This window comes from Microcebus murinus, chromosome 4 (genome assembly GCF_040939455.1).
Source record: "Microcebus murinus isolate Inina chromosome 4, M.murinus_Inina_mat1.0, whole genome shotgun sequence".
NCBI classification, from domain to species: Eukaryota; Metazoa; Chordata; class Mammalia; order Primates; family Cheirogaleidae; genus Microcebus; species Microcebus murinus.
The window spans coordinates 105,526,832-105,552,342 of NC_134107.1; the positions used below are offsets into that span (position 1 = coordinate 105,526,832).

The 25,511-nt window shown below is 40.7% G+C and overlaps 1 protein-coding gene across 4 annotated transcripts in view; it reads right to left on the bottom strand.

Moving 5' to 3' along the window:
* Positions 1 to 1,142: 1,142 nt before the first annotated feature.
* Positions 1,143 to 25,511, bottom strand: part of SNX19 (sorting nexin 19) — a 39,221-nt gene continuing 14,852 nt past the window's right edge. For 2 of the 4 annotated variants that reach the window (XM_076002654.1, XM_012770933.2), the window contains exons 9-11: positions 4,636 to 4,820; positions 3,651 to 3,738; positions 1,143 to 2,621 (exon numbers count right to left, since the gene is read on the bottom strand). In XM_076002654.1, the coding sequence (XP_075858769.1) occupies positions 2,489 to 2,621; positions 3,651 to 3,738; positions 4,636 to 4,820 (406 nt within the window). In that variant the 3' untranslated portion in view covers positions 1,143 to 2,488. The other 2 variants (XM_020286774.2, XM_076002653.1) reach the window with 2 other exon arrangements.

The window sequence follows — 25,511 nt, forward strand, 5'->3', positions numbered from 1 at the left end:
ACAATGGACTGTGCACTAAATTTCTTAAGAGGGTAGATCTCATGTGTTTTTTCACAAAAATAAAAAAAACCCCTACCTTGTAAACTGGAAATTCCAATTGGAAATTGGAGCAGATTGTATTAAAGATTTAGGAATATATTTTCCTTTTGTATTTTATTATTAAGCCTAATTCACAAATGTGAAAATGAAAATGTGAGTTGTCTCTGATGAGTAAGCATAGCTTTCTTAAATTCAAACAAGCAACGGCAAGGATCGTATTTAGAATTTGACAGAGAGGACACAGCATCATCCCCTTCCTCTTTTTTATGTGATACTAAGATGAGAGAAAGGGCTTTAGTCTTATCTCAAATATTAAAATTCTGACTTAAATGAATAAAATTTAGTCACAAGTAAATGTAAAAAAAGAGTTCTGGATTAGGACAGGCCCAATTCTTCAATGTATTTTATCACTGTCCCAGCTGGTAGTACCTCTTCTGGACAACTGTGGCCCTCTCCCTCTCTCTTATGTCTGAACCTATTATTTCCATTCTGAGTAGAAGGAAGGTCTGAGGACAGCTTATCTTTTGGGGGCAGGTAGAGCAGAGGTGGGACTCTTATGTAACATGAAATACAAGTAAGTTCACTGGACTGTGTCAAAAGATTCCTTAGAATTTACAGCCATGGAGGAGATGGCATGATATTGTCCAACTGTCAATGGATTTTGTGCCACAGGAGCCAGAACTGGCAGCAGATTCAAAGCTACAAATGTGGCTAAGTACACGCGAGGGGAAGGTATGCAGAGAGAACATGGCAGAAAACAGGGCTGCCCACCTCCACCTACCCAGAATAGCATCTTGGCCCTCACTGACCGAGCTAAAGGGCCAGCTCTAATATGTCCAGTCGGACCCCTGCAGGTACTTACCAACGGTCGAGATGCTGAGCTCTGCCTGTGAAAGTCTAGGGTGAGAGATGCTTCAAGAACTTTGGAGCCAGAAAATTATTGTAATAACCAACTTTTAAGGCTGGAATGGCCCATGATACATTATTTCATTCACCTCCTTGCCTTTGGCAAGAACAGCACACCTAAGGCTCCCAAGTATATCAGAACACAATTTATGGTTCAAAATCTCTACAGGGGCAAAAAAGTAAAAAGGTTTTACAACTTTCTTCCACAAACCACTTTAATTATGTGCTTGTCACTTACTTCAGGGTCTAAGAAACTCTTTACACCACCTGGGAGGGTCTCACATTCAGTGGAAACAGGGTGCTAACAGGCAAGGGTGAAGCTAAAGTGACACCCTGGAAACCTCTTTGCCAGCTGTTCACATACATTTAACATGCACACCTCTGCTGGGACTTTCCATCTGCTCCTTTTCTATTAGCAATTCCTCTTAAGTGTTCCTTCTTTCTGACAGACACTGCGGCCTCACAGGGTACCTTTGCCTTCATCGCTGCTGTTCTTAAAGACTAGTTAGAACCTTAAGGAACAGGAAATGAAAAGCTATTCCCTGCAAATTTGCTAATATTATCTGTTAACAGTAAAAGTTCCCTACCTAAGACTTGTGCAGAGAGACCCCTCCATTACCTGGGCTTCCTAATCTTTGGGCATTCTCAGTCATAGGGCAAGTGCTTTCCCTTCTCTTTGGAAACACAGCCTGAATATGCAACTTGCCAAGTGGTTTTGCTGAAGATAGAGGGAAGGTCACTAAACTGAAAACTCATATGGCTCTTGTGCAGGGGGTTGAGAGGAAAAATAATAAATAAAATCTATGGTGCAACTCCCTTTCAGGAAAGGGTGTGAAGGGTGGGGTGAATTTACCAGAAGCTTTGGCAGTCTGCTTTGAAGTCTTCTGGACAGGAAAAGTGTAGCCACCCAGGGAAGCAGCCTTCATGCCATCCTCCATAAGCTGATATGTTGGAAAATAGCCAACGAGCAAGAAGTCCCTTAAGAAATCTTTTCCTTCATTCTCCTCCTGGAATTGTTGGGAAACTAGGTAGGACTCAGGGTCTGGCTTTCAACAGTGGCCTTGAATGAATTCTCAGTTTCTAGGTGGGAACAGAGAGCTCAGAAGATTATTTTCTCCTCCAAGGAAATCTGGCTATAGTGTTACTATTCTATCCAGAGCTTGTGTGTTAGTGGATTAAGCACACATGTGCACAGGGCCAGGCTTTTGGCAAACAATGATAGGGAGGAGGGCAAATGGAGAAGCAAAGGGGGCTCATTCCTCTACCTCACAGCTTCCTTTCCTAAAGGAAACAGGATCTACTCGCCAGCAACAATCCAAACACCACAAAACGGACATGGAACTGGATGAGCATGCAATTGGGACGAAGATCTTCTCCCATCGCCTACTACAAATGGAGTGGAACCAGAGGGGAGAATTGAGCCACTGACCCAAGCCTTCTGAGCTACATCCTACTTCCAGAAGGCACAAGCTTCTGACTGCTCTCTGGGTGGCTGAATAACTCTCCTTTCCTGAACTTGGAAGAATACGTGAATAACCTACAGCTAAGGAGAGACACCCATCCTCTTAGGGTTGCCTGCGGCATCTGAGGCAGAGGTGGTGGTAGCAGACTCCTCAACAGAGGCACTGAGATCCAAGAATTCCAGGATAATGTCCCCAAGGCAGAAAATTAAATGCCTGAAACAAATGGATAAAACAACTTAGAGGAGGGTTTGGCTCAATCAGGAAACACAAGATCCTGTTTATGACATTTATTTTCTCCTCCCATGACTGATACTCTAAACTTTAATAGCTTGATGAAGTCTCTGCCATGAAATTAATGTTTGTTGAACTAATAAAGGCTATGACACCAATAAAGGCAAACACAGTACTTGAGACTAGGTTTTATAAAATTCCATTTCTCTTTATATAGTTATATTAGCATATCAGCACTGCTCTGAAGAACTGGGAGGGAAAATCCTTGTGATGTCAGGTTACTAGGAGTTTTCAGAGATTCTCATTATTGCTGTTTCTCATAATTAATCACTATAAATTTACAGGCTGCCTTGCAGGCAATGAGGCAAAGCCAGGACCCTTGAGGAGTAGAAGTTAATAGACAAGTCTACTTTGGGCTAGGGTTTGAGAGAGGAGTGCAAGATTACTTAATGCTTTCCAGAAGCATTCCAGCCCAAGAAATGGAATATATCCCTTCTGGATTATTCTACAAGCCTGGTTCCTTTATCAATCTCACTATCTTGTCTACTATGCATTGTTGTTAAGCAAAGATAACTCCTGATCCTAACACTAATCATAGCTTTGCTATAAGGTCACAACCCTATGTTGAAAATCATCATATAGCACATAATACACAGGCATGTTCTCACAGGGCTTGTGGATGCTTGAAGAGCATGGAACAAGCCTACAGCCTAAAAGGGCATTTTCAGCAGCTCACATGGGGGCCTACATAGGGTTCTTCCAAATGGAAATGGTGGTTGGTCCAAGAGTAGCTTACTATCACATGATAACCTGCTCTGAAGCCTGACAGGGTGGATTTTACTTAGTGTGTGTAGATTTGGACATCATACCTTGCAATCAGGGGCCCAGAGCCAGTAAAGACTATATTCCCATTTTTCTGAATGTGGGCTTTTCACTTAGAAACCTTAGATACCTCTGAGACCAGAGATAGCCGTAGCTATGCTGATGCTGAGTACATGTTTTTCAGCCTACCTGTTGATGAGGGGTTGTTGTAGTGACTCTAGGACTAGACCCCAGCTCAGCTGACATCTGTTCACTCCAAGGATTTCTACTACAAAGTCTGATAGGGAAAAAACAGATGAGATTTTCATGTTACCATTGAAGCCTTAGACTCTAAGGAGATTCTCTCCCCAGGATCTCTTTCGTCTTTACACAGATTGGCTACGTTTGGCATACCTCTAAACTACATAGCCAAACGAAAATCCTCATAAAACAGGGAAAAGCTAAGAAAAATATGTTTCGTAAGTTAGGTGTTTAAATAAGAATGATCCTCAAAAAATAATTTTGTAACCTGCCACTAAAGTGCAGGTACTACTTCTGATGTAACAGTTTAGGCTGGCAAAGAGAGGGTTAATAAGGGTAAATAAAACTGATGGTCCAGAACTGAGTTCACTGCTATTCCCTGGTTACCACAGCCACAGGCAACAAGCTACCTTCCCTGCCCTCCAAAAACAACACAGAGCAAAAGGGAAAAAACCTTCTCAGGCTTTGTTTTCACTTACTGTTAAGGACCAAGCCTCCTACTCAGTGGCTGCAATTTACAAAGTCTGAACTTCTACAGGACATGCCATTTTCTTTCCTGGTCCCAAATGCCATGATTTGGCAGAGCACCCAAAGTCCTTACCTGGTGGGAACAGCTCTGAGATCTGGCCTTGTAGGCACAGTTTCCATAGGCCTGTCCAAAAGTTATTAACCCAAATATCTGTGGAGTCTCACCTGGTATTTAGGGTACAGCCAGTCATCCTTCCCATTCCCTCGGCATCACCTCAGTGAGGGATACGAGAATCACAGCCCTGGTCATTTTCCTATTAGCCTGAGAACTGGTAGGTCAATGGGTTTTTGAGTTTAGCGTCATTCAGGGCCTTTTTAAAAACATGAAGGGGCGTGTGGCAATGGTGGCAAAGCAGGATGAAAGGGGGATAGGTATGAGTATAACTGATCCCATAGGTCCAATTACCTGGCAGGACTCCTACCAGGCTCTGCAAAGCCTGTTTCTCAGTAGCCACTTTCTGCTCCTGAGTCCTTACAGGGCGAGGAAACTTAGGCAAAACTCCACCAGGCCAGATGGACTCCCGAAGAAGCCGGAGGTACTGTACCCAACGCTGTGGACTTGTTAGATTAGCTACCTGTACCTCTAGCCACCTGTGGTAGGAGAGAGAGGAAAGCTCAGGCAAACCTGAAAGAAAAGGTGTAGCAAGGCAAGGTACTGAATGTTTGTATCCCCCCCATTCATATGCTGAAATGCTAACCCCCACGGTGATGGTATTTGGAGGTGGGGGCTTTGGGAAGTGATTAGGGCATGGGGGTAGAGTCCTCATGAATGGGATGAGTGCCCTTATAAAAGAGAACCCAGAGAGATTCCTTGTCCATTTTGGTACATGAGGACACAGAAAAAACAGCTGTCTATGAAGCAGGATGCAGGCCCTTACCAGACACCAAATCTGCTGGTGCCTTGATCTTAGACTTTCCAGCCTTCAGAACTGTGAGAAGTATATTTCTGTTGTTCATAATTCACCCAGTCTATGGTATTTTGTAGCAGCCCAAATGGACTTAGTCACCATGAATCAAGTGAGCATGCAGAACAGGGCAAAGCAAAGTCAGCACCAACTCTGACAACTGAAACAGCCAATTCAACGACTTGGGAACCACAGAATTTGACTGGAGCAACAATAATGACAAGTGTTATTTACTGAGTATGAGCCACGTGCTGCACTAGGGGTTTTACAAAGCAGAATTCTAAAAGGGCTTTGGTCTCTGGGTGAGGTTGCACACACTGTTACTGCTCTCCTCTAGTGGACAGCATTATAACCTTGTCAGTAACATGTACATGTGGGCTTCATAGTTAAATGTTTGTGATTTTTACACAAATCTCTCCCATAGCTAAGTGTTTTTGATTTTTACACTGGCCCCTAGCCATGTCCAGTTGGTCTTCAAGTTCCTATGGCCTGTCTTAAGGATTTCCTACACTTGCCCTTTGCTCCTAACATTCCTCTCACTGACAAGGCCCTCTTTTCTCCAGGAGCTGAAGTCTGCCCTGTTTAAACTCCATCTCTCCTCCTTGAAGTCCTTCACCATCCCAGCGGCAAGTGTTCTCCTTTGCCTTAGACCTCCTTAGGCTTGTAGTTCCACTGCACAGGTTTGGAGCTAACATTTTACTTTGGAGTATGAATTACTTTATCATGTGTTTATAGCTTTACTTCTTCAACTAAACTATACATGCTGTGGGAGTTCTGTGTCTTGCATTTTTAAAAAACTTTCCATAGTGCCCTGGTGATCAAGAAATGTTTGTTGACTGACTGGCAATTGTTCTTATTACAATGAAAATTTCCCCCCTTGCTCTACTTTCAAAAATGAGTCTGTTACTCGGAGGGGATAGATATACCACAGCTGGAATTCAGTTGAAACCTGGCAAGTGTTTCATATTATTCTTTTTTTGTCTCTGCATTTTTTTCAGAGCAATATAGTCACTAGCTGAGGTTCAAGACTGTCGAGGCCTTCTCAGTACATACCTCATTTAAGAATGGCATGACTGTTGGTCATGGATGGACAATGAACCACTTCCATGCATGCACAGAGCACTCTGTTTGGTGCTGCACCACATGGCAGCTCATGCCATTGCTCCTATACTCGAGTCGCTTGTCGCCCATCCAAGAGCAGAGGGGGTTGCCAAGGCAAACTTTATTTAACCTCCACTCTGCCAGACAGTCTGCATTCCACTCAAGCTGGGCATTCCAGCCTTGGGGGCTGCAATCCCCCAAGTCCAGGGCTCACAAATGGTTCTAAGAATAGGAAGTCTGAAAGGTAATAGCAGGACAAGAATGGCAGACATCGACAGAGATCAAGAGCGGCACAAAGCTACTCTTGCCCAAAATAGCCATCACAATCGTATTTGTTATTATTAGGGATGCATCTCCTTTTTATAGGGCTTTTCATTCAGCGAGCCTAGGACGCCTGATGAAAGGGATCCAGTAGCAAGAATTCTTGTTCTTGTTTACATAAGAGGGTCACCAGAGGGAGGTGGCTGCAATGACCTGGTCAGCTTCTCTGCAGGGGATCAGGTAACTCAAGTCTCCCTTCTTCACCTCAAGCCACATACACTTCTGTGCCTTATGCTGAGATGAATGAAGTATGTGAGGGTCTCAATGAAGTGATCTGAGGGAGAAGGGCAAGGTCTTGCAAACCAAAATATTTAAAGTCCTCTAAGGAGCCAAGAACAAGACACAGTCCACTGAAATTAGTTCTAGCTCAGTTGCTTATTTGCACACTCATATAATAAGCCAGTTTGCCCTTATTTCTGTCCTCTGGCGCCAATAATGACTGTGGCTCAAACTCTTCAAAGCTATCTGAGCAACCACACAATCCCTTTGAGACTGGGCACTTATATAGCAGCAAATCTGGGTACCTCAGACACCTTCCAGGCATGTCTTACACAGCAGGAGTTTGACTGTTCTGCGTTAATTCACCTGATGGGGACAGGACCTCACACTGCATTAGGGCAAGGATGTCCTCCTTCTCTTCTGTGCTTATTTAGCATCTCATGTACACGTGCTGGGTGCAAAATAAATTTCGGCATATGGAAAAATAAGAATTTATAAATTTATCCAAATCTATTAGACTATGACTTATCAAACTTTAAGTAGGAATGGTAGGAAGAAAATGTAAGTATGAAAAAGTAAAACTAAGCACCGGATGATGAGATGAGTCTGTGAATAAAATTTGAGGGAGCTAATAAGCAGAGCTAACCAACAAGAGAACTGAATCTACCAAGTAAATGTCAACTGCAGATGAGACAAAGACACTGTCAAGCACTGTAAACCTGAGGCACAGAGCTGGTGCACAGAAGGCCCTGGAAGTCAGTCCCAGGAATGTAAGAAATAAGACTCGTACAAACTGGGAGAGATAAAACAAACTTCATCCAGGTTGACAAAGAGGGACGAGTTGAGTGGCTTCTATCTGCTGGGTGCTGCAGAGCTCCCTGGTCTCTCCCCCACCCTGAAGGTGAAAGACATGAACCACATGCCTGCGCCACACGTGGTCTAAACTCTTGCTTGCTTGCCACCATTCCTCTCCTGCCCAGCTTCTTCCCAACCCCACAGTGAACACAGCCTTTCTCCTAGACCTGGGGGCTTCACGTGTGTGGAAGATCAAGTGCAACAAATTTTTTTTTTCAAAGAAACTTCTGAGGTGTAGTTTCTCATCATGAATGATGAACATTCCAGTCTGAAAGGAAAAAATGACAAAGCCCAAACCAAGAAAATCACCACCACTACTGCCACTGCCTCTCACAATATAACCTCTAAAATTTGTAAGCTGTAATTCAATTTCCAAGACATGCTTTATCATCATACACAATGCCCTTCTTAAGTTATAAATCTCCAAATTCAGGGATTTGGTATAATTTACCTATCTTGATAACTAATAGAACCAAATGCCAACAGGTTGTTGATAACAGTGAAGACAGTGGGGTTTCTTTATCCAATGATCCCTTCTCTCCCTTTCCTTTTCTTCTATTATCCTTCTCTAAAGTGGAGCTCTGTACACACCATTTCTTTATCTAACTTTATTACCTCCTTCAGTCTTGCTCAGTTTATTTGGAAACTCAGCTAGAGCACGGAAGACAAAGTGATTAGATACAGGGGTGTCAAAAAAAAACACTGAGCCCTCAAACCTCTTCATTAACTCCCTTCATCTCTCTATTCCATAAGGCATCTTTCTATTCTTAACATAAGTTGGGAAGGTTAAAAAGAGATGTTTCCCTATAGCTCTCTGTAAGCAAAAGGAATAGAATTTATGTGTCTGAAATCCAATATATGTAGGAGCTTTTCCAGCATCAGTTTCTGGAATCTGTTGGTATCACTTAGTATTAGGCTAACAGAAACATGAGGTTTCAAGGTGAATACACACACATATATTCTTCCCACTACTCATTACAAATTACTTATAATAAATTACTTACTAAATAAAAATGCTATTGTTTATGTAACACAAGATGCATGAAGTAAACATGCTAAAATAAATATAGTAGAGAATAGCCTCAAATAGCAATGGTTTTATTTTCCGTCACTATTCCAGTTTGATTTAGAGACACCTCTTTCTACCATCCTGCCTTAATCCCAAATAAAAGAAGAAGAAGGAAAAGAAAAAAAACCCAAACTAGGTCTCTTCTGTCACGCCATCTCTGAATGATTCAGAGTCTTACTAGGGGGCCCATAAATAGCTAATAAAATGGCAAAACGACGATGACGTTGTGTCACTGAAACATTCAAGAGCTTCTCCTTGTCAGGCAAGGAAGGAGGAAGGATGTGGAGATTAGTGCTTGCCACTACCTTGGGACTGCACGTCTACTCCATGTTCAGGGGAACCTGGTCTGAAATAGCTACAGATAGAGGAATGAAGCAATGGCTAAAAAGGAGACAGTTTAATACTAGGGCTTAAGATGGCACTTCAAGGTTAGTAGAAGGTCATTTCCCATCAAAATAGCAGAATCAAATATCATGAGAAAGGAGAGAAGGCTTTGAAGACCATGTCTAGTAGAATTAGCCAAATCCTCTTCACTTCTTTTCTGAGACAGCTGCCATGACTGGATGAGGAAGGGTTCTGAATTGATACGGCTCAATGAGGAAGAGAGAGGGAGGAGGATACGAAAATCATAAAATAGAAAATATTCATAAGAGCAACTACGATATGCTAAGTAAAATTGCCTGGTGCAGTCTAATGAAAGAAAACAGCAGGCCCATTACTTCAGCCTTTGTATCCACTGGGCTATACTTCTGTAGACAATCCAAGGGCGATATGGTCCCACATCATCTTAAGGTACCAAACACAGTTCAAAGGAAAAGACAGAGGAGGAAGATCAAGTTAAAGCTTCCATTATTCTAAATAGACCTCCCATGAATTGGAAGTATTGACTCATTTTATTACCCCTAGAGCAGGGTTTCCAACCTTGGTACTACTGATGTTTTTGGACTGCTAAACCTTTGTCATAGGGGTCTGTCTTGTGCATTGTAAAATGTTCAGCAGCATCCCTGTCCCTCCTTCCCCCAAGCTAGATGCTAGCTGTGACAATCAAAAATGCATCCAGACATTGCAATATGGCCCCTGAGGAAACCATGGCTCCAGCTGAGAATCACTGCGTTAGATACAAGGTCTTTTTGCACATAACGTTATCAGGCTACTTTCAGTTATTTTAAATCTGGCGGTTGTACCACAATATTTTTCAAATTGTGGGCTGGACATTAGAGGCCAAACAATCTGTTTTGTTGTTTGTGACAACATTTAGAGAAATCTAAAACAGAAATAGATTAGAATAGAATATATGTAAGTGCATCTCACCTTTTGAGACACTTCTGTTTCGTATGTATGTATATATCAGATACGTTTTTGTGTGTGTGCACTCATGCACGTGTGTGTACTTGTGCGTGTGCATGGGTTCATAGTGGGCTGCAAGGTAAGATGTATTTCTTACCGTAGGATCAATTTTTAAAAAAGTTTGAAAAACAGTGACATAGTATAAAGAATTAGGAGTTCCAAGAGAAGGGGGGAAAATCCCAAGCCACATTTTTAGCTTCTTGGAAACATTCCCCACCTCCACCCACCCAATCACCCTGTAAAACCTTTTAATGGCATAAGCCATGGACACTGTGTTCTGTAGGGCTGGTCTTGGCACATTACTATGAATACTGGCTCATCCAATCAGTAGCCCAATCTATAGGGTGGGAGAGAAAGGAGGTCTTGGGGGCAATAATGTGGATTCAGGGCATTCCCCATTAAACAAGTTGTTTTTGCCAATTTCACACCAGATAAAAGTAACACTTCTTTTCCCTCTGATTTCTTTCCCAGGCCTCTGTCTTCCTGCCACAGCCCCTTCTTGTGTTTGTAGATGGTTCCCCCTTGTCAGCTCTCAGCTCTAGGCTTCTCAGTCCTATAACTAGCCAGACCCAAGTTACTCAGCTGTGTCTGAGAAAGTTCAACATTGCTGCCCTGTGACTGTGTATCTAGGTCACTATCCTTTCCTGCCATGTGTTGGAGAAGAATGAGGAGGAAATGAACTCCCAGGGCAAGAAACTCTGGTTTCTTTTTCCCAATGACTATTGTGAAATCTAAAATGGCTCAAGGTTCATACAATTTCTTCCTTGATTTTTACTTTCATGTTTTAAATCATGGAACCACATCTTTGAAACATGTGCTTCAAGGGAAGACTTAACACTGACTAAACACCACAGTCTAAGAATCTGAGTTCCATACTTTTATATCTAGCCACTTTTTCTTTTTGATTTTAGCAATGCATAAGTTATAGATATAAAATATGCATCAAGAATTGAAGGATTTTTAATCAAGGAAGGGATGTCAAGAAATCATTTGTTGAACCTTAGTGGTTATCTTTTCCAATCTCACCAGTTCTACACATGAAAACACTGAGAACCAAAAAGAAGCATTTCATAGCAAGTGGTGTATAGGAACAGAGAACTCGAGAGTTAGAAGAAAACTTAGAGGTTACCTTATCCAATCTTCTCCCAAAACAGAGACCCTCTCTGTAATATCATGGCATAGCCAAGGGTTCTGGCCTGTGAATCCAGAAACTTGGGCTTTTATCTTAGTTCTGCCACACATTAGCAACGTGACCCTGAGGAAGCTGCTTATTTCCTGGAAAGGATAATTTTAATTCATTAGAGATGCTTCTTAAATATTGGCAACCTCAAATCTGCCACCTTGTAAAATTCTAGCCATCAGTTCTAGTTCAACCCTCTCAAGTTAACAGATAGTATGTCAAATCTCTTCCAAAGACAAGACTTTGCGTTTTTAAATTCAGCTATTATTTCTCCCCTAAGCCTCTTCTATAAGCCATACATCCTTGATTTTGCAGGTTACCCAATAGGTACTCAATAAATGTCCGATGAATGAAGGAGAGAAATGAACCATTCTTCATCCTGGCTCCAGCCTCTGGGTATGTGCCGCTTTGTTATTCTCTTTTAAAATGAAGTACCCAGAACCAAACGGCCCGAGATATGACCAGACCAGCACAGAATATAGGGGATTAATGTGTTCCTTGATTTAGCCACTATACTTCTATTAATATAGCCTAAGATTGTGTTAACTTTTTGGCATACGCATCAAAGCACCGACTCATATTGAGTTTGCAGTCAATAAAAACCTTCAGTCCACATATGTACATTAAAAAAATCATGTGCCCATCTGTTAAGCCTAGTCTTACCATTCTGTATTTGTGTAATTTAAAAGTAAATGGAAATTCTGGTATATGTATTTATTTCTACCAAATTCTATCTCATTGATTTTAGATGAACATTCTAATCTTTCTAAATTTTCTTGAATCTTCAATTTATGTCACCTAGAGTATTAATCATTCTTCTAAGATTAGAGTTACTTGCAAATTTACTTATGAAAAAATTGAACAGGATGAGATCAAGAGTAATGCTCTATTACTAGAAATTTCCCTTAGGTTGACATCAATTTATGACATTAATTAATACTCTTGGACTAAAGACACTCAACTACCTATGAATCATTTAAAAGTACTATAGCCCAGGCCATATATGTCCATTTTGTACATGTGGGTATTATGGCAAAAGCTTATTGTAATCCACATACTATGTAACTACCCCCAAATGCTAATCAGGCAGGGCATACTCTATTGAACTCATACCAGTTTCTAGGGCTCACTATTTCCCTGAGTGTTCACAAATACCTATTTCATAATTTGCTTCAGAAATTTCTAGAGATAAATGTCAGGGTAAACAACCTTTATTTTTTAAAAGGAAAAATATTTGTGCATCTCTAACTCATTTGGAGATATGGCAATGTTTCCTAATGACATCAGGTCTTTAATGTTAAATATAAATTCTTTCAGTTTCATGAAATATAATTCATCTAGGCCCTGTACATGAACTTTAAAATAGGTAAATGCTCTTATTATCTTCATTACTATTTTAGTCTTCAATTCCACTTCAATCATATCTATTCAATTCATCTTTTAGATCATTTTCCTTGACAAAGAAAATAGAAACTAGCCTAGCTAGATAGCAGACCCATTCATTTGTATTGACTGAAAGAATAAATGCTTTCTCCATGTAACCAGTTAATGCTACAGTGTATGTTACAATGTACTCATGTTTTTTTTTGTTCTTCTTGTTTTTAACACGTGTTTTTTAAGTCTGTTCCCCGAATATTTAACTACAACTTCAGCTTCTTCTGAGTTTGTTTACTGGACGCTGCTTTTATTAGTTACATTACCACCTGCTGTGCCTCTCTTTTCTATTTTTAATATATGTTCAACTGGAATCTGACTCGGTCAACTACCCTCGTCCCATTTGTTGCTGATTCTTTTTCTTCCTCATTGGAAAACTGTTTTTAATTTGTTTATTCATTTACTCAGAACACTGGTTGAGCTTCTTATAAATACCCAAATAATAAGATTGTAAGGTTTTGAGGGCAGGGATCTTATATAATTCATTTTAATGTCTCCTTTATTACCATAATAGTGCCATTCATACAATAAACCATCAAATATTTGCTGAATGAATCAATCCTATTGCAGAACTTTCAGTGATACCTTCTGGTGTTAAAATTTTAAGTTCATCTGTTACTATAGCATATAAAAGAGTGTTAGTTTTTATCTCATTCTCTGAATTCCAGTACCTCTCATCCACCTCTGCTTTCCTTTCTCTGTCAACTGTTTCCCAAATATCCAGTTTTAATTGTATCTGAATTTTTTTTTCAACTTCTTCTCTTTACTGGGTTGATGGGTCTTCTGCCAAATGTATTCTTTTACTATTCTGAGTTGTGCTCTCTCTGTAGTCAGCAGTGAGATACCCTATGTCATGGCAGAGAAAATTTAAAAACCTTTCCTTGGTATCAGCTACACAGTTAGCTATTCATTCCATATTTTCCCTTTTCTTCCAAAGACGAAACTTATAGATGGAAGAAAAGATGAAAATATAATCTTGATCTTAAGTTTTCTACAGAAAACAATCTTAAAATTATTAGAGAAGTAGTCCATGCTTCTTCAGGTACCATTTATTTTTATACAAATCAAAGTAGATAATAATCTATTGACTTAGCAACAGAATTTTAATCACAACTCAGATACATTCTTCAGAAAGATACTATATCATCCTATTAGTTAATGCTTTTCGATTCAGAAGATGGAAAACTATATAAGTAATTCTTGATTTTTCCTCTTCCCTGACCCCAATCCAACGCCACATGATCATATAAACAGTCACTAAACCAGTGGATCCTATCTCCTCAATATTTCATGAATCTCCCACTCCTTACCATCTCTATACCAACAATCTTGGTTGAACTCTTCCTCTCCTTTCATCTCTATCAATGCGCCTCCTTCCTAATTTATCTCCCTGGTTCCAACTTTGCTTTCTTCAAATTAATCTTCCCCAGCACTATTTAGTGATTTTTCTAAATCGCAAATTTGTTCATGTCATCACCTGTTTATGTTTTTTAAATTGCTTCCTACTAAAAGGGGGACAAATGTTGTGTTCTTTGAATGATTCGCAGGACTCTGTGTGAGCTGGCTCCCATTAAACTCTTCAGTGTTATCTTCAGCTACTCTTCTTGCACATCTTATATTCCTAATCATATTCAACTTCTTCAAGTACACAAATATGCTATTTGTTTTACTGCTCTGCCTTGCCTGCTCTATCCATCACTGTCCGCTGTCAACTCCCCTCATTCTTTAAATCCCATCTCTTATGTCACCTTCTGGCTAAACCTCCTGGGGTCCCTCATAATTGATTACTTAGTCCATTCTTTGAATCACATACAGAATTCTTTTCAAAACCCTAATTTTATGCTAGAACTATTTATATGTTTGTGCCTCAACTGGATATTAAACTTCCTATGATAGGGATTTGGGGTCTTTTTTTGGTATTTTGATCATTTAACATAGTGGCCGGCATAGAATAGGCAATCAATACATATTGGTTAGTAAGCGATTAATGCTGTGTATGGGAGAAACACTGGTCTTAAAGCATGACACACAGCTCCAAATAAGCTTTGCAGGAGGCATGCATCCCAGTACTTAAAGCAGCAAAACCCAGTGAGCTCTAAATTATTCATGCTTATGGAGCAGGACAATGATTAAAAAACAGTGGACAATACAGAAATCCTTAGTATTTAGCATTTCATTTGTATTTATATAAACATTTGACAGATTTACTTTCCTAATAATCTTTTGTTTAGGCTAATAATAAAATTAAACTGTGGGCCAATACACCAGCTGTAGGGCTGATGTTCTAAGGAGTATGCCGGGTAGTAACTCAGCTGACCTGGAACTAAGAATTCCATAATATGAGCAATTCACATCTGGTTATGCATTCCTCTGGAAGGGAAGAGAAGTGGGAGCCAAGGGAGTAGACAAGGGAGCAAGGCAGCCATGCTTCGTATCTTACACTATAAATCCTAGAAGAGAAACATACTTGTTCTTTGGGAAGTGCCTCTGTTGATGGAGGGGCATCAAATTGATTCTAACCTGTTATTTGAAACTAGTAAGAAGAAAAGAAGAAAAGAAGGCAGTAGAATGGGGGAAAAAGATCAAAAGCAAAGGTTAGTCTACCTTTCTATCAAATACACAATGACAATCACACTTGGTAACTCTGAATTGTTGGGATAAATAAACCGGATCGCAAAGGGAGATCTCTAGCAATTTGTTCTAGATTTGAAGTACTGTGACACCCTTAGTATTTCAATCTGAAAGTTTATTACAAAAATCCATGTGCCTCTGAAGATTTTCACATCAACTTTTTCAGCCCCTTACCATGTTGTCATCACTGCACTGTAATCCAGCTTTGACAAAATCAGGGCTGACGGCACTTTAGAAGGAATACTGAAAAGCCACAGATAGGTTTGAGCCTGGCTTAACCTCTTAAAAAGTTGAACAAACTTTCTGAGTTCTGGCTTCCTTCTTTATAAAATGGGCTAATTCTTACCTTGGCTTCTTCACAATGTTATCAAGATCAAATGAGAAAAATAAAAGCATTTTTGAAAGTGCTTGTATGTTTGTGCTTGTGACAGAGAAAAAGACTCCTTCAGAACCTCTTAAAAAATTCTACCAGATCCAGGGAACTAATTGATAGCAACGAGCTTTGCATTTCATGCTTTGGTTTTCTCATTGTTAAACACATTCTCTTGGCAGACTCAGGGAAGTAAATATTGAAACAGATCCACTTGGTGCTGAGTGGTTAAGAAGATTGGGAAGGGGCCCCATGGAATTACAGGTAATATGAAAATGATATTTAATGATATATTAAATGATATTTAATATAAATAATATTTAATATGAAAATGATCCTTCCTAAAACTAGACCTCTGTGTACTAAATAATGAAATTTTCACTGCAGAGACTACAGGATCCAAAACGCCTGTGTCCTCCTTTCCTCCACCCGTGTGAACAGCAAGCCTGGCTCATTCTCAGTCCCCAGGTAGTTATCCTGACCCTGCCTTTCTTAGCACCAAGGGTGAGGGCAGGGAAGTGGGGTGGAGAAGGGAAAGGTAATTAAAATGGCCACCCATTCAGAAGAATATTGAGTCTGGTAGAGGGGAAAGGGCAGAGAGAGGGAGCAAAATCCTTAGTGCTGGGGCACCAGGAAGAAAAGCAAGACACAAAGAAGGGGAGAAGGCAGTAATTTAGTGGTTGTCTTGACAACCAGAGCCCTTATTGTTCACAGTGACTTTACCTCACAGGGAGACCTCCCTGCCTTGCTCTGGGCACAGAACCCCCACAGGAGAGCAGGATGGGAAGGGAAGGGCTGGAGGAAGGAGAAGTGTTAAGTAATTTTGTGCTCTCTACTTTGAAGGGGCCCGACTTCCCAACTTCTACAAATACTATAAATAACAGATTTAGAGTATGCTCAGCCATGATTTGGAGGAGAATTATTGGGGACAGCATTTAAATAAGTACACATGGTAGGACTTCAAATTGTACTGTGAAAATGACTACAGGAGACTAAAAAGATTAGCCTTGAGGAGTATAAAGGATGAGTATGAGAAGCAGTTGTCCAAGTTAAAGAAAGGGGAAGAACACTGGGAGAGGTGTAGAGGAGAAGGAAATGTGATTATAATGAATAGAATCACCTTGGTGTAGATGAGTTACCAACGGTGTTTGTTTCTAGTTTTCTGTCTCCAGGCTAAATTTTAAAACCTTGCAAGCAGAGGGCTATTATCCTGATCCTAAGGATGTAAGGACAAAGCAGTGGCAACTCCAGAATGCCAACATGGTAGCAACTTGGGAGCATCAACTGTGGTTAGAAAACATAGAGAAGTATTACATAAAACTGGAACAAAACAAAACAAAACAAAACAAAACAAAACATGAGGGACTTACCTTGAACACATTCATACAGTAATCTTCCCTCCTGGGAAGGCCAAATTCCCCCTAAGACATCCTGTAGTGCCAGCATTACGGTAGAGCTAGACTAAAGCGTATTTCCCACCAATTCTCTAATCCCTTCCTACTCAAGTACCAAGTAGGTCTCCTCTTCTACAGGACACTCAGAGGAGCCTCTAAAACAGGTAAAAATCAAAATTGACATGTGGTTGCTTCTCCAAAATCAGTTAATAGGAAAGAACTAAATGATCTCCATCCATGGCTGAAAGCAATAGGAAATACCCTTGATTGTAACAGGTTAATGAGATTCTTAACACCTAGGCAATATACCACTGACAATCGCTACCTTAGTGAGGTGTACAATATGTAGGACTTTGGGATCCACAAAGGCCCTCAGTGTAGGACCAACTAGCTTATAGAGGGTAACTCGATGATCAGCTGGTCTCATCAGCACCACAGACTCTCTGGCTCACTCTGTTCTGAATGTACCGGCTCCAGCACCGAATTCTTAACAGGTAGAATCCACTCAAAGGGGCAACTTCTGGAAGTAAACAATGCTCAGCAAAGCAAGTATATGCTGAAGAACCATCAGAACAGAGGGAAGAAGGCTGAAAGATGAAAGAAACTGGGCTTGTCTAAAAGTCACTGGAGTGGTCAGATAAGTGGCCTTTAAATCATGGGGCAAGCCACTGACTGGCCTCAATACTACTGTACCAAAACCAAGGCAAAGGACTTACTGCAAAATAAACAGTTCTCTCTCCAAGAAAGTGAGTGGGTATTGTTTAACCTGCAGCACCCCCTGGTGCCTAGATAAAGAATTTCTGTACTAATTTCCCATGCAATAGTTTGGTAGGCTAACAACAAAAGCAACACACACAGACACTCTCAGAAAGATGCTGGCTAAAAATATTCAAAATATGTCTAAAGATTACTTTTTATTTGACAGTAGAAATAATGTTCCTCCCTCTCTTTTAAAAAATGTTTCAATACTCTGGTTTCTCTTCAGATCGTATAAATCTTTCGCCTTTTACTAAAAAATGTTTCAATGCTGGGAATATTCTTTAGCCTAAACTAGTTTAAATGATACCTATCTTACAAGATCTAGCTCTAAACATAGACCTTCTTCTATAAAGCCTCCCTAACATTTACTTCTAAAATATCTCTTGTCTCCCAAACAACTTCATGAGCTAGGCTGTTATTCCCATTTGGAGAGTAACTGAGGCAAAGAGAGGTTAAGTGACTTGTTCTAAGTCACATAGATAGTAAGCCTCAAAGCCGGATTTGAATTCAGATCTGACTTCAAAGCCCATGTTCTTTCCCATGTGGAAAGAAATTGGTTGGGAAGTCACAATAGCAGGAGATGCTTCCAGAGAGGGCAAGCGTGGTGGGGCTTCATGGTGGGAGGCCCAGGTTGGCTGAGGGCACTGCGCTCTTCTGGAAAGGAGTGCCACTACAATGGGAGATGGCCTCTTTGTTTAGGCCCAACCATAGCTCTGGGAATTGGAGTTCCTCAATTAAAGCTCTGCGTAAGTCCTCTGAGGGAGGAATGGAAGAGTTAGTCTCCATTTGTGCTTCTTGTCCCCCAGCACAGTTGAGGAACACCCAAGACTCTCACTAGTGATAAACAGAGGGACTGATCCAAGTGGAATGGTGTGTGATCTTATACATTCATTTACTGGACACAAATTTATCAGGTGCCTTCTATGTATGGGCTAGGTATTCAAGGTATAAAGGTGAATAAGACACAGTCCTTGCTCTCAAGATGCTTACATACTGTCGGAAGCTGTCATCAAAATGTCATACTTGGGTTCCTATTTGTTGTTCCTATTTGTTGTGTAAAAGGCCCTGAGGCTGAAATAACTCATGATGTTCTGTTTTGTCCTTAACTTTTACAACGACCAATTCTATACCTCTGTTTGAGTGTATGAAAATGTAAGAGCACATACCACATACCAAAGTACAAACAAGGCACAGGCACAAGGCTGCCAGTTACCATCCATCTGCCACAACCTCAAAGACACATTCCAGTAGAGACTGTCAGCACATGACAAAAAAGGCATGATGTCTTTATCCTAAGATGGCTATAGAATAAGTGACACCCAAGAAATATGATGGGCAGACCACTCATGACAGCAGAAACTGCGAAGGCCCATTCTGGCCCAGTCTCTGAAATCAGGAACTTCCCTTTAGCACAGTCTAATGGGGAGGCATGGGGCAAGCAGTGCCCCTTCTCCTTTAGGAGACACAATACAATCAGAGTAAAGCCGTCACTGGGAAAAATAATTTTAGTACCTCTAAAAACAGCCTGAGCCAAGGACCAGAAGGCCAGGGAATAATCTGAGAGAAATTGGAAGACTTGAGTTTATTTTGTATCTGGGGCTGTTGCAAAAAGTATATATATTTTTTAGAGAAGTGCATAGGAGGAAATGTGGTATAAGATATAGTAAGGCACCAGAGCTGAACGGAAAGAAAAAATAGTTGTGGAGTAAGGAAAAAATTGTAATCTGTGCTTCCTAGGAAACCCTGAACCTTAACTCTGATGATCTTTTCCTGATTGAGAACAGGATACAGGATGGATATACCCAAGAGAGACCATATAATCTCTAGCCCAGGAGTGCTTCAGGGATAAACTCAGAATATGCAGGCAGAAACAAATTTAGATGCTACCATCAGATGCATGTGTCCCTGACGGAAAGTGAGATGCAAAGCAAGAGAGATCAGATGGGAGTAAGGCACAGAGACTTTCAAGTAAAACCAATTCTAGGGGCCACTGCTTTGTGAGAAGGCTTGCACAGAGGCAGGCTGTGCAGAGCAGTATTAAGTGCATGGGCTTTGAGGCCAGGATAACTTAAGTGGAATCTTAGGGGTAGTACTTACTGAAGTTATTTAATCTGAATATAATTTTCTTCACTTATAAAACATGGAAATAAATATCTATAACACAGAACTACACATTAGTACATAAAGTGCATGGAGTTAATATTTAATAAATGTCAGTTCTTTTTCTATTGCAATTACTTGTGGCCTTTGGCGAGAGGCCTTTATAAATAACCAATGTCACAAAGCCCCTTATCCAACTTAGGGGCTTAGACATTCCCACCAAAAAAATATCCCTTAAAGTACAGTTCTACTCAGAGAACAACTACGACTCCGGAGTGACCTAAGAGAATAGTGGAAGCAAGGGCAGACACTCCCAACTGTCCTTAGGGTAGACAGACATCCCACTTGCTAGCACAGCCTTCTCCAATGCTCCTAGATGCTGCCACAAACCTTCTCCTGACCTTTTCTGGGAAATGGTTTGTAGAGAGACATCTTTTCTAAGGAAATGACTCTAAGACCTGGTATAAGTTTCAAAGCTTGCCACTTAATCAGGGTCCACTGCTTGTTGGATTCCTTAAACCTGTGAATTACTTTTTTCTTACTCTCCGAACACTTCCTGACTTTACATACTTCTTAATCTCTGCTGCCTCCAGATCACAGAACCTTCTCTTTTTTCCCCTACACTTTCTCCCAGGCAAGTCCATTCCCACGTGCCCTAATATCCCCCTTCACCTGCCCCCACTCTAACTAAGAAATCCTGACGTAGATGTCAGGAATGTGTCTGCTGCCCTTTTGACACAGGATCTGATGCCATCTTCAGAGGCATGGGGAAGGCAGAGCCACAGACGTGGCATTCGCGCACTCTACTGCTGGCCTGGCTCCTATTTTTATCGTGGCGTTGCTCTAGTTGTCCAGGCAGGGAGCTGGTCCAGCTTCTTCTCATACTTTCACTCTACATCAGGACTCCATAATAATCTCACCCCTTACCTTGGCTGGATCTTCCTGCCCACAACCTTCTACCATCAATGGAGCACAGTACATCTCTCCTCTTTCCCTCCAACCCAGTCTAGCTCTGAGTACTTGTCCAATTCCCTAAACCTGATTCTGATGCACGCAGGGCTATTAACAAGTTTCTTCTGTTTTCAGACATAAGCAGAGTTTGCACAAGCTGGATTCACTCTTTGGCTTAGATTGCTACCCCCACTCCCTTTCCCCTCCCTGTGTCTCTGACTCCAAATAAGGAGAGTTCCTTGTTACATAATTGGATGTTCTCAGCACAGAAGCTGACACACGAGGTTAAGCACGCATGCGTACTAGACTTCCCTTTGACTTAACAATGCCTTTTTTGGGCATCTAACTTCTCTGTGGCTCCCCTCCTCCACGTTCTCCACACCATCAACAATCAAGGGAGATTTATAAGCCTGGCTCAGGTCAGAACTATTCCAACTTTGGCTTAGAAGGAGGGGTTATGAGGTTGAATTTACTCTGTGTTTTTTTCTCCCTGCAGGCTAGAGAGAGTGTGCTTATAATTTGGCAGAAGTCTTTGCAGTCCAAGGCAATTATGTATATAGGTCTTTTAAGGGAGCAAGGAGAGTAAACAAAGCCAGAAGAGGAAGAAATAAACTTGCCCACTTGATATTATGCTGGAGGTTGGAAAATGAGGACATTTGAAGGAAGAGATACACCCAAATCTAAGTGGCTGTAGCATCCCTGATGCCCAAACTGCAGTGTGTTCCAGATAACCTGAGAAGAGGCAGTAGGCACCTGTGGTACTAATACCAACTATCTTGCTGTTTAAAGCACAGAACTTAATGGAAGAGAACCCAAGTACCCTGCAAAAACATATGGCTTAGCTATCTATGGTTTCAGGAGCAAACATGTAGCCTCCTGGGCAGCAGTCACGGGGAAAGGGGGACACTAGGACCTCATCCCATGCCTCTTGGCAGGGGCAGGGTAGGTGCAGTGGAGAGGGTGCTATAGCTCTGGGGAGGTCTTAAGTTTCCATTGTGCTTCCCAAGTAAATAAAGTGTAGCACTGCATAAACCACTTTTTAAAATTAAAAACCAAGCTATCCAGGGCACAGTAATATGGGCCGACTTTAGCTTGCAGTAGTGCCCTTTATGTTACATGCGAGTATGTAAATATGGAGGTGCAGTTTGGATTCCACAAACTGCCTGATAGTCTCTTGGGGAATGTACACTCCTCAGAGCCAAAGACTTCTGAATTAACTTTTATTCTTGAAAATATAGGGCAAAGATCTGATCCTGAAATTTAGAGAATCATATAGCTGGAAATCAGAAAAACCTGGATTCAAATTCTGCTTGTGATATAATAATTAGCTATGTGATCTTAATTAAAAAACTCAAATTCTTTATAAATCTTAGTTTCCTCATCTTTGACATGGAGGTCATAATACCTCTTTCACAGGGCTTTTAAGGGAATTAAATGATTCTTGCAGTATCCTTGCAGCATTCTGTACAGTGTCTGCACAAAATCAACTCTCAACAAATGTTTGCTTGATAGTAAATCTCCTGATGCTGCTGAGATGATCAACATCTACACTGAATCCTGAAATAAGCCCTATCTTTTCTACGTCCACCATGCACATGGACTTGCTGGTATGAGACCATGAGTGCCAGATCCTTGCAGCCTCTGCAAAGGAAACTGGTTCTTTCTTAAGATACCGTAACTTCATGCTTCCTATTTTAAGGAGACTTCAAGAACACTGTGAAACCAGCAAATGATACTCAAAAAGGGGAGGGCCAAAAATATTAAGAAGACGAGGATAATGATTTGTAGGGAGAGATGAAAGGACTCAAACAAGGAAGGATGAGGTTCTTCTTTTAATTCTAGTCTGTGGAAGCTTAGGGTGAGGAGAGTGCTAACCAGCGTGGTCCCATTTTCATTACAGTTAATACAAAACAAAATGGGCACAAGATATAGTTTGATTAGATATAAAAACTTTTTAGCAGGAAAGAATATGAGATAACTGAGCAAGTATAAAATATCATCACCTGGAAATATCTATGATGGACAACGATAACAGACTACACAGTTACAATGAGTTTTTCAAAAGTAACTAGCCGCAAAATTCTGTTTTTGTACAATTTTCACATTGGCTTCATTCAAATTCACTAAATATATTCAGAATTTTCTTGCTTTTCTAAATGGTGATGTCTCTCCATTAAAAAAAACAAAACCAAAAAAAGCATTAACACACACACACAAACAGCAACAATGATGACAACAACAACAACAACAACAACAAAACCTCAGAAAGTGAAAAGAAAATCAAGGGAAATTCAGCTGTAATCCCTCATCCTGATTTCCTTTCTGGCATGAGCCACACTGTTTTGCTAGTTTTCATTCACCAGACAGCTATCTCCCCAGCTCACTGGAGGGGTGGCTCCAATGGCGTGTAGGAACGGGCGTGGGAAGTGGAGGGACTCTGCTTGACTCCAAAGCTCCTCTCACGAAGAATGGCCCACTTGACTCCAGCAGCTCTCCCCCACCCATGTCACCAGGAGCACCACTATACCTGAAAAATACTACTGCACTGTGTACTTAACCTGTGCTTGTCTGGACTGGGAAGGAGCCCAGATTTTCGTGTTGCTGGCAATGTTTCGGTTGTTGCTTTAACAAATGAGCCCACTGGCACAAAATCACCTTGAAAGGCCTCACAAAGCCTTCATTGATTAGAAGCCCAGCTCCACACAGCTCAGAGATGGGCACAACAGGGATCGTGGTAGTTGGCAGGAGGATACTGGTATGGGATGGAGTGTCTTGAAGACATAAAAAGTGGAGCTTATTTGGGACCGCTAGCTGAAGGCATTAGAAATAGAAAATATTTTTTTACTCTTCTTTTCTTTTCTGAAGAGCACATGGTAAGACCTAACATGTACTGGACATGTATATACCCAAAGAGATAGACATCATTATTATTCCTGTTTTCCAGATGAGGAAACCAAAGCTCAAAGAATAAATATAAAATAGTAGTGATCTACTGCATTAGATAAGAACTTGGACTTTAAGGCAGCTGGGTTTGAATTTAGGCTCCAAGGCCTATTAGCTTTGTGATCCAGGTGAGGCCCTGAGTTTCAGTTCTCACCCCAACTAAACTGTAAAATATGTGAAAGTAGGGACTGTGCCTGTTTTCTTCATTACTGACAGCCCTTATTAATATTTTTTTCAGTGAATAAAGGAATAAGACCAAAATAAATACCCAATTGGACAGAGAGATATAAGTATTTAAGGTAAAGTGAATGCTACAAAACAGCCTGGACAAATTTCTACCAGTCAAGCCAAGACATAAGCTTAGTCTAGAGAGCACAACATAATTACTTCTTTATAACTCATACACTCCACTTTATTCTTGTCTCTTCCCTATTACTAGAGACTTTATAATCATTGTCCACGGAGGTAACACAACCTGGCTTGTGAGTCTCACAGCCTCCACTCTGAACCCCAAAATGAGCCCTGTTGTTCCCATGTATACTATGTACCTGGGGCTTGCTTCCTTTGTATTTAACTTTCCTGCTTTAGATCTTCATGGACCTAGCTACATAAAAACTATAAAACACTATTCCTCAGTGATCTTTCTCTAATTCTCAGAATATAGTTATCTCTTCTTTATCTGGCCTGGCCCAGATAAAGATATGGTTAATATGCTGAGTTATTCAAACTTCAGGAAAACTTCTTTCTACCTTTTTTATATATGGATCTCAATTCCTTTTTAATTTTTCCTGATGCATCTATACTTTTATGCTCCTACTGAATAATTTCCTGTGTTTTGAAACCAATTTGTCATCTATACAAGCAAGAGGGGGCATCAGAGATCTCATGCTAGTTAGTTGTGGGATCTTCCCATTTTTTAATAGCACTTGAAAGATTAGCAAAGGGAAGCCTAATAGAGGAAGGAGAGAAATGAAGGCCTAATTAGTGACCTCTATATGTGATTGAATAAAACATAAGGAGACTATATTTTCAAGTGTTAAGTTATTGAAAAGGAAAATGTTTATTCCTTTATCAAATATTTTGTATCTACTATGTCCCAGGCCCTGTGTTAGTTGCTGGGGACACAAAGCTAGTTCTGGCCCTTAAAGAACTGATATTCTAGAACAGGATTCTCAGTCTTAGCACTATTGACATTTTGGGCAGGATTATTCATTGTTGTTTGGGGGAGAGGACTGTTTTTTGCAGTATAGGATATTCAGCAGCAACCCTGGCCTCTATCTACTAAATGCCAGTAGGTATCTCGTCTACCCTTCTCAGTTGTGACAACAAAAATATCTCTAGATATTGCTAAATATCTCCTGGGGGACAAAAGTGTACCCAGTTGAGGACTACTAGTTTAGGAATAGCAGATCCTTTATATAATACACTGTGATAGGTATTATCAAAACTTTGAGAGTGAAGGGTACCTTAATTCTAGGTGAAAGTGGGAGAGGATGCTATAGGTTTCACAGAATAAATGACATTTTACGCTCAGTATTTAAAAGTGTTTTGCAGGAAGCCAAGCAGACAAAAAGAGAGAAAGTTAGAGACAGAAGGGAGGAGTAGGAGGAGAGGGAGTAGAGAAAGACCATTCAGGTAGCTGCAAGAGGATAAGCAAAGGCCTGGAGGAACGAGACCACAGCCTTATTTCTTATTCACCTTAA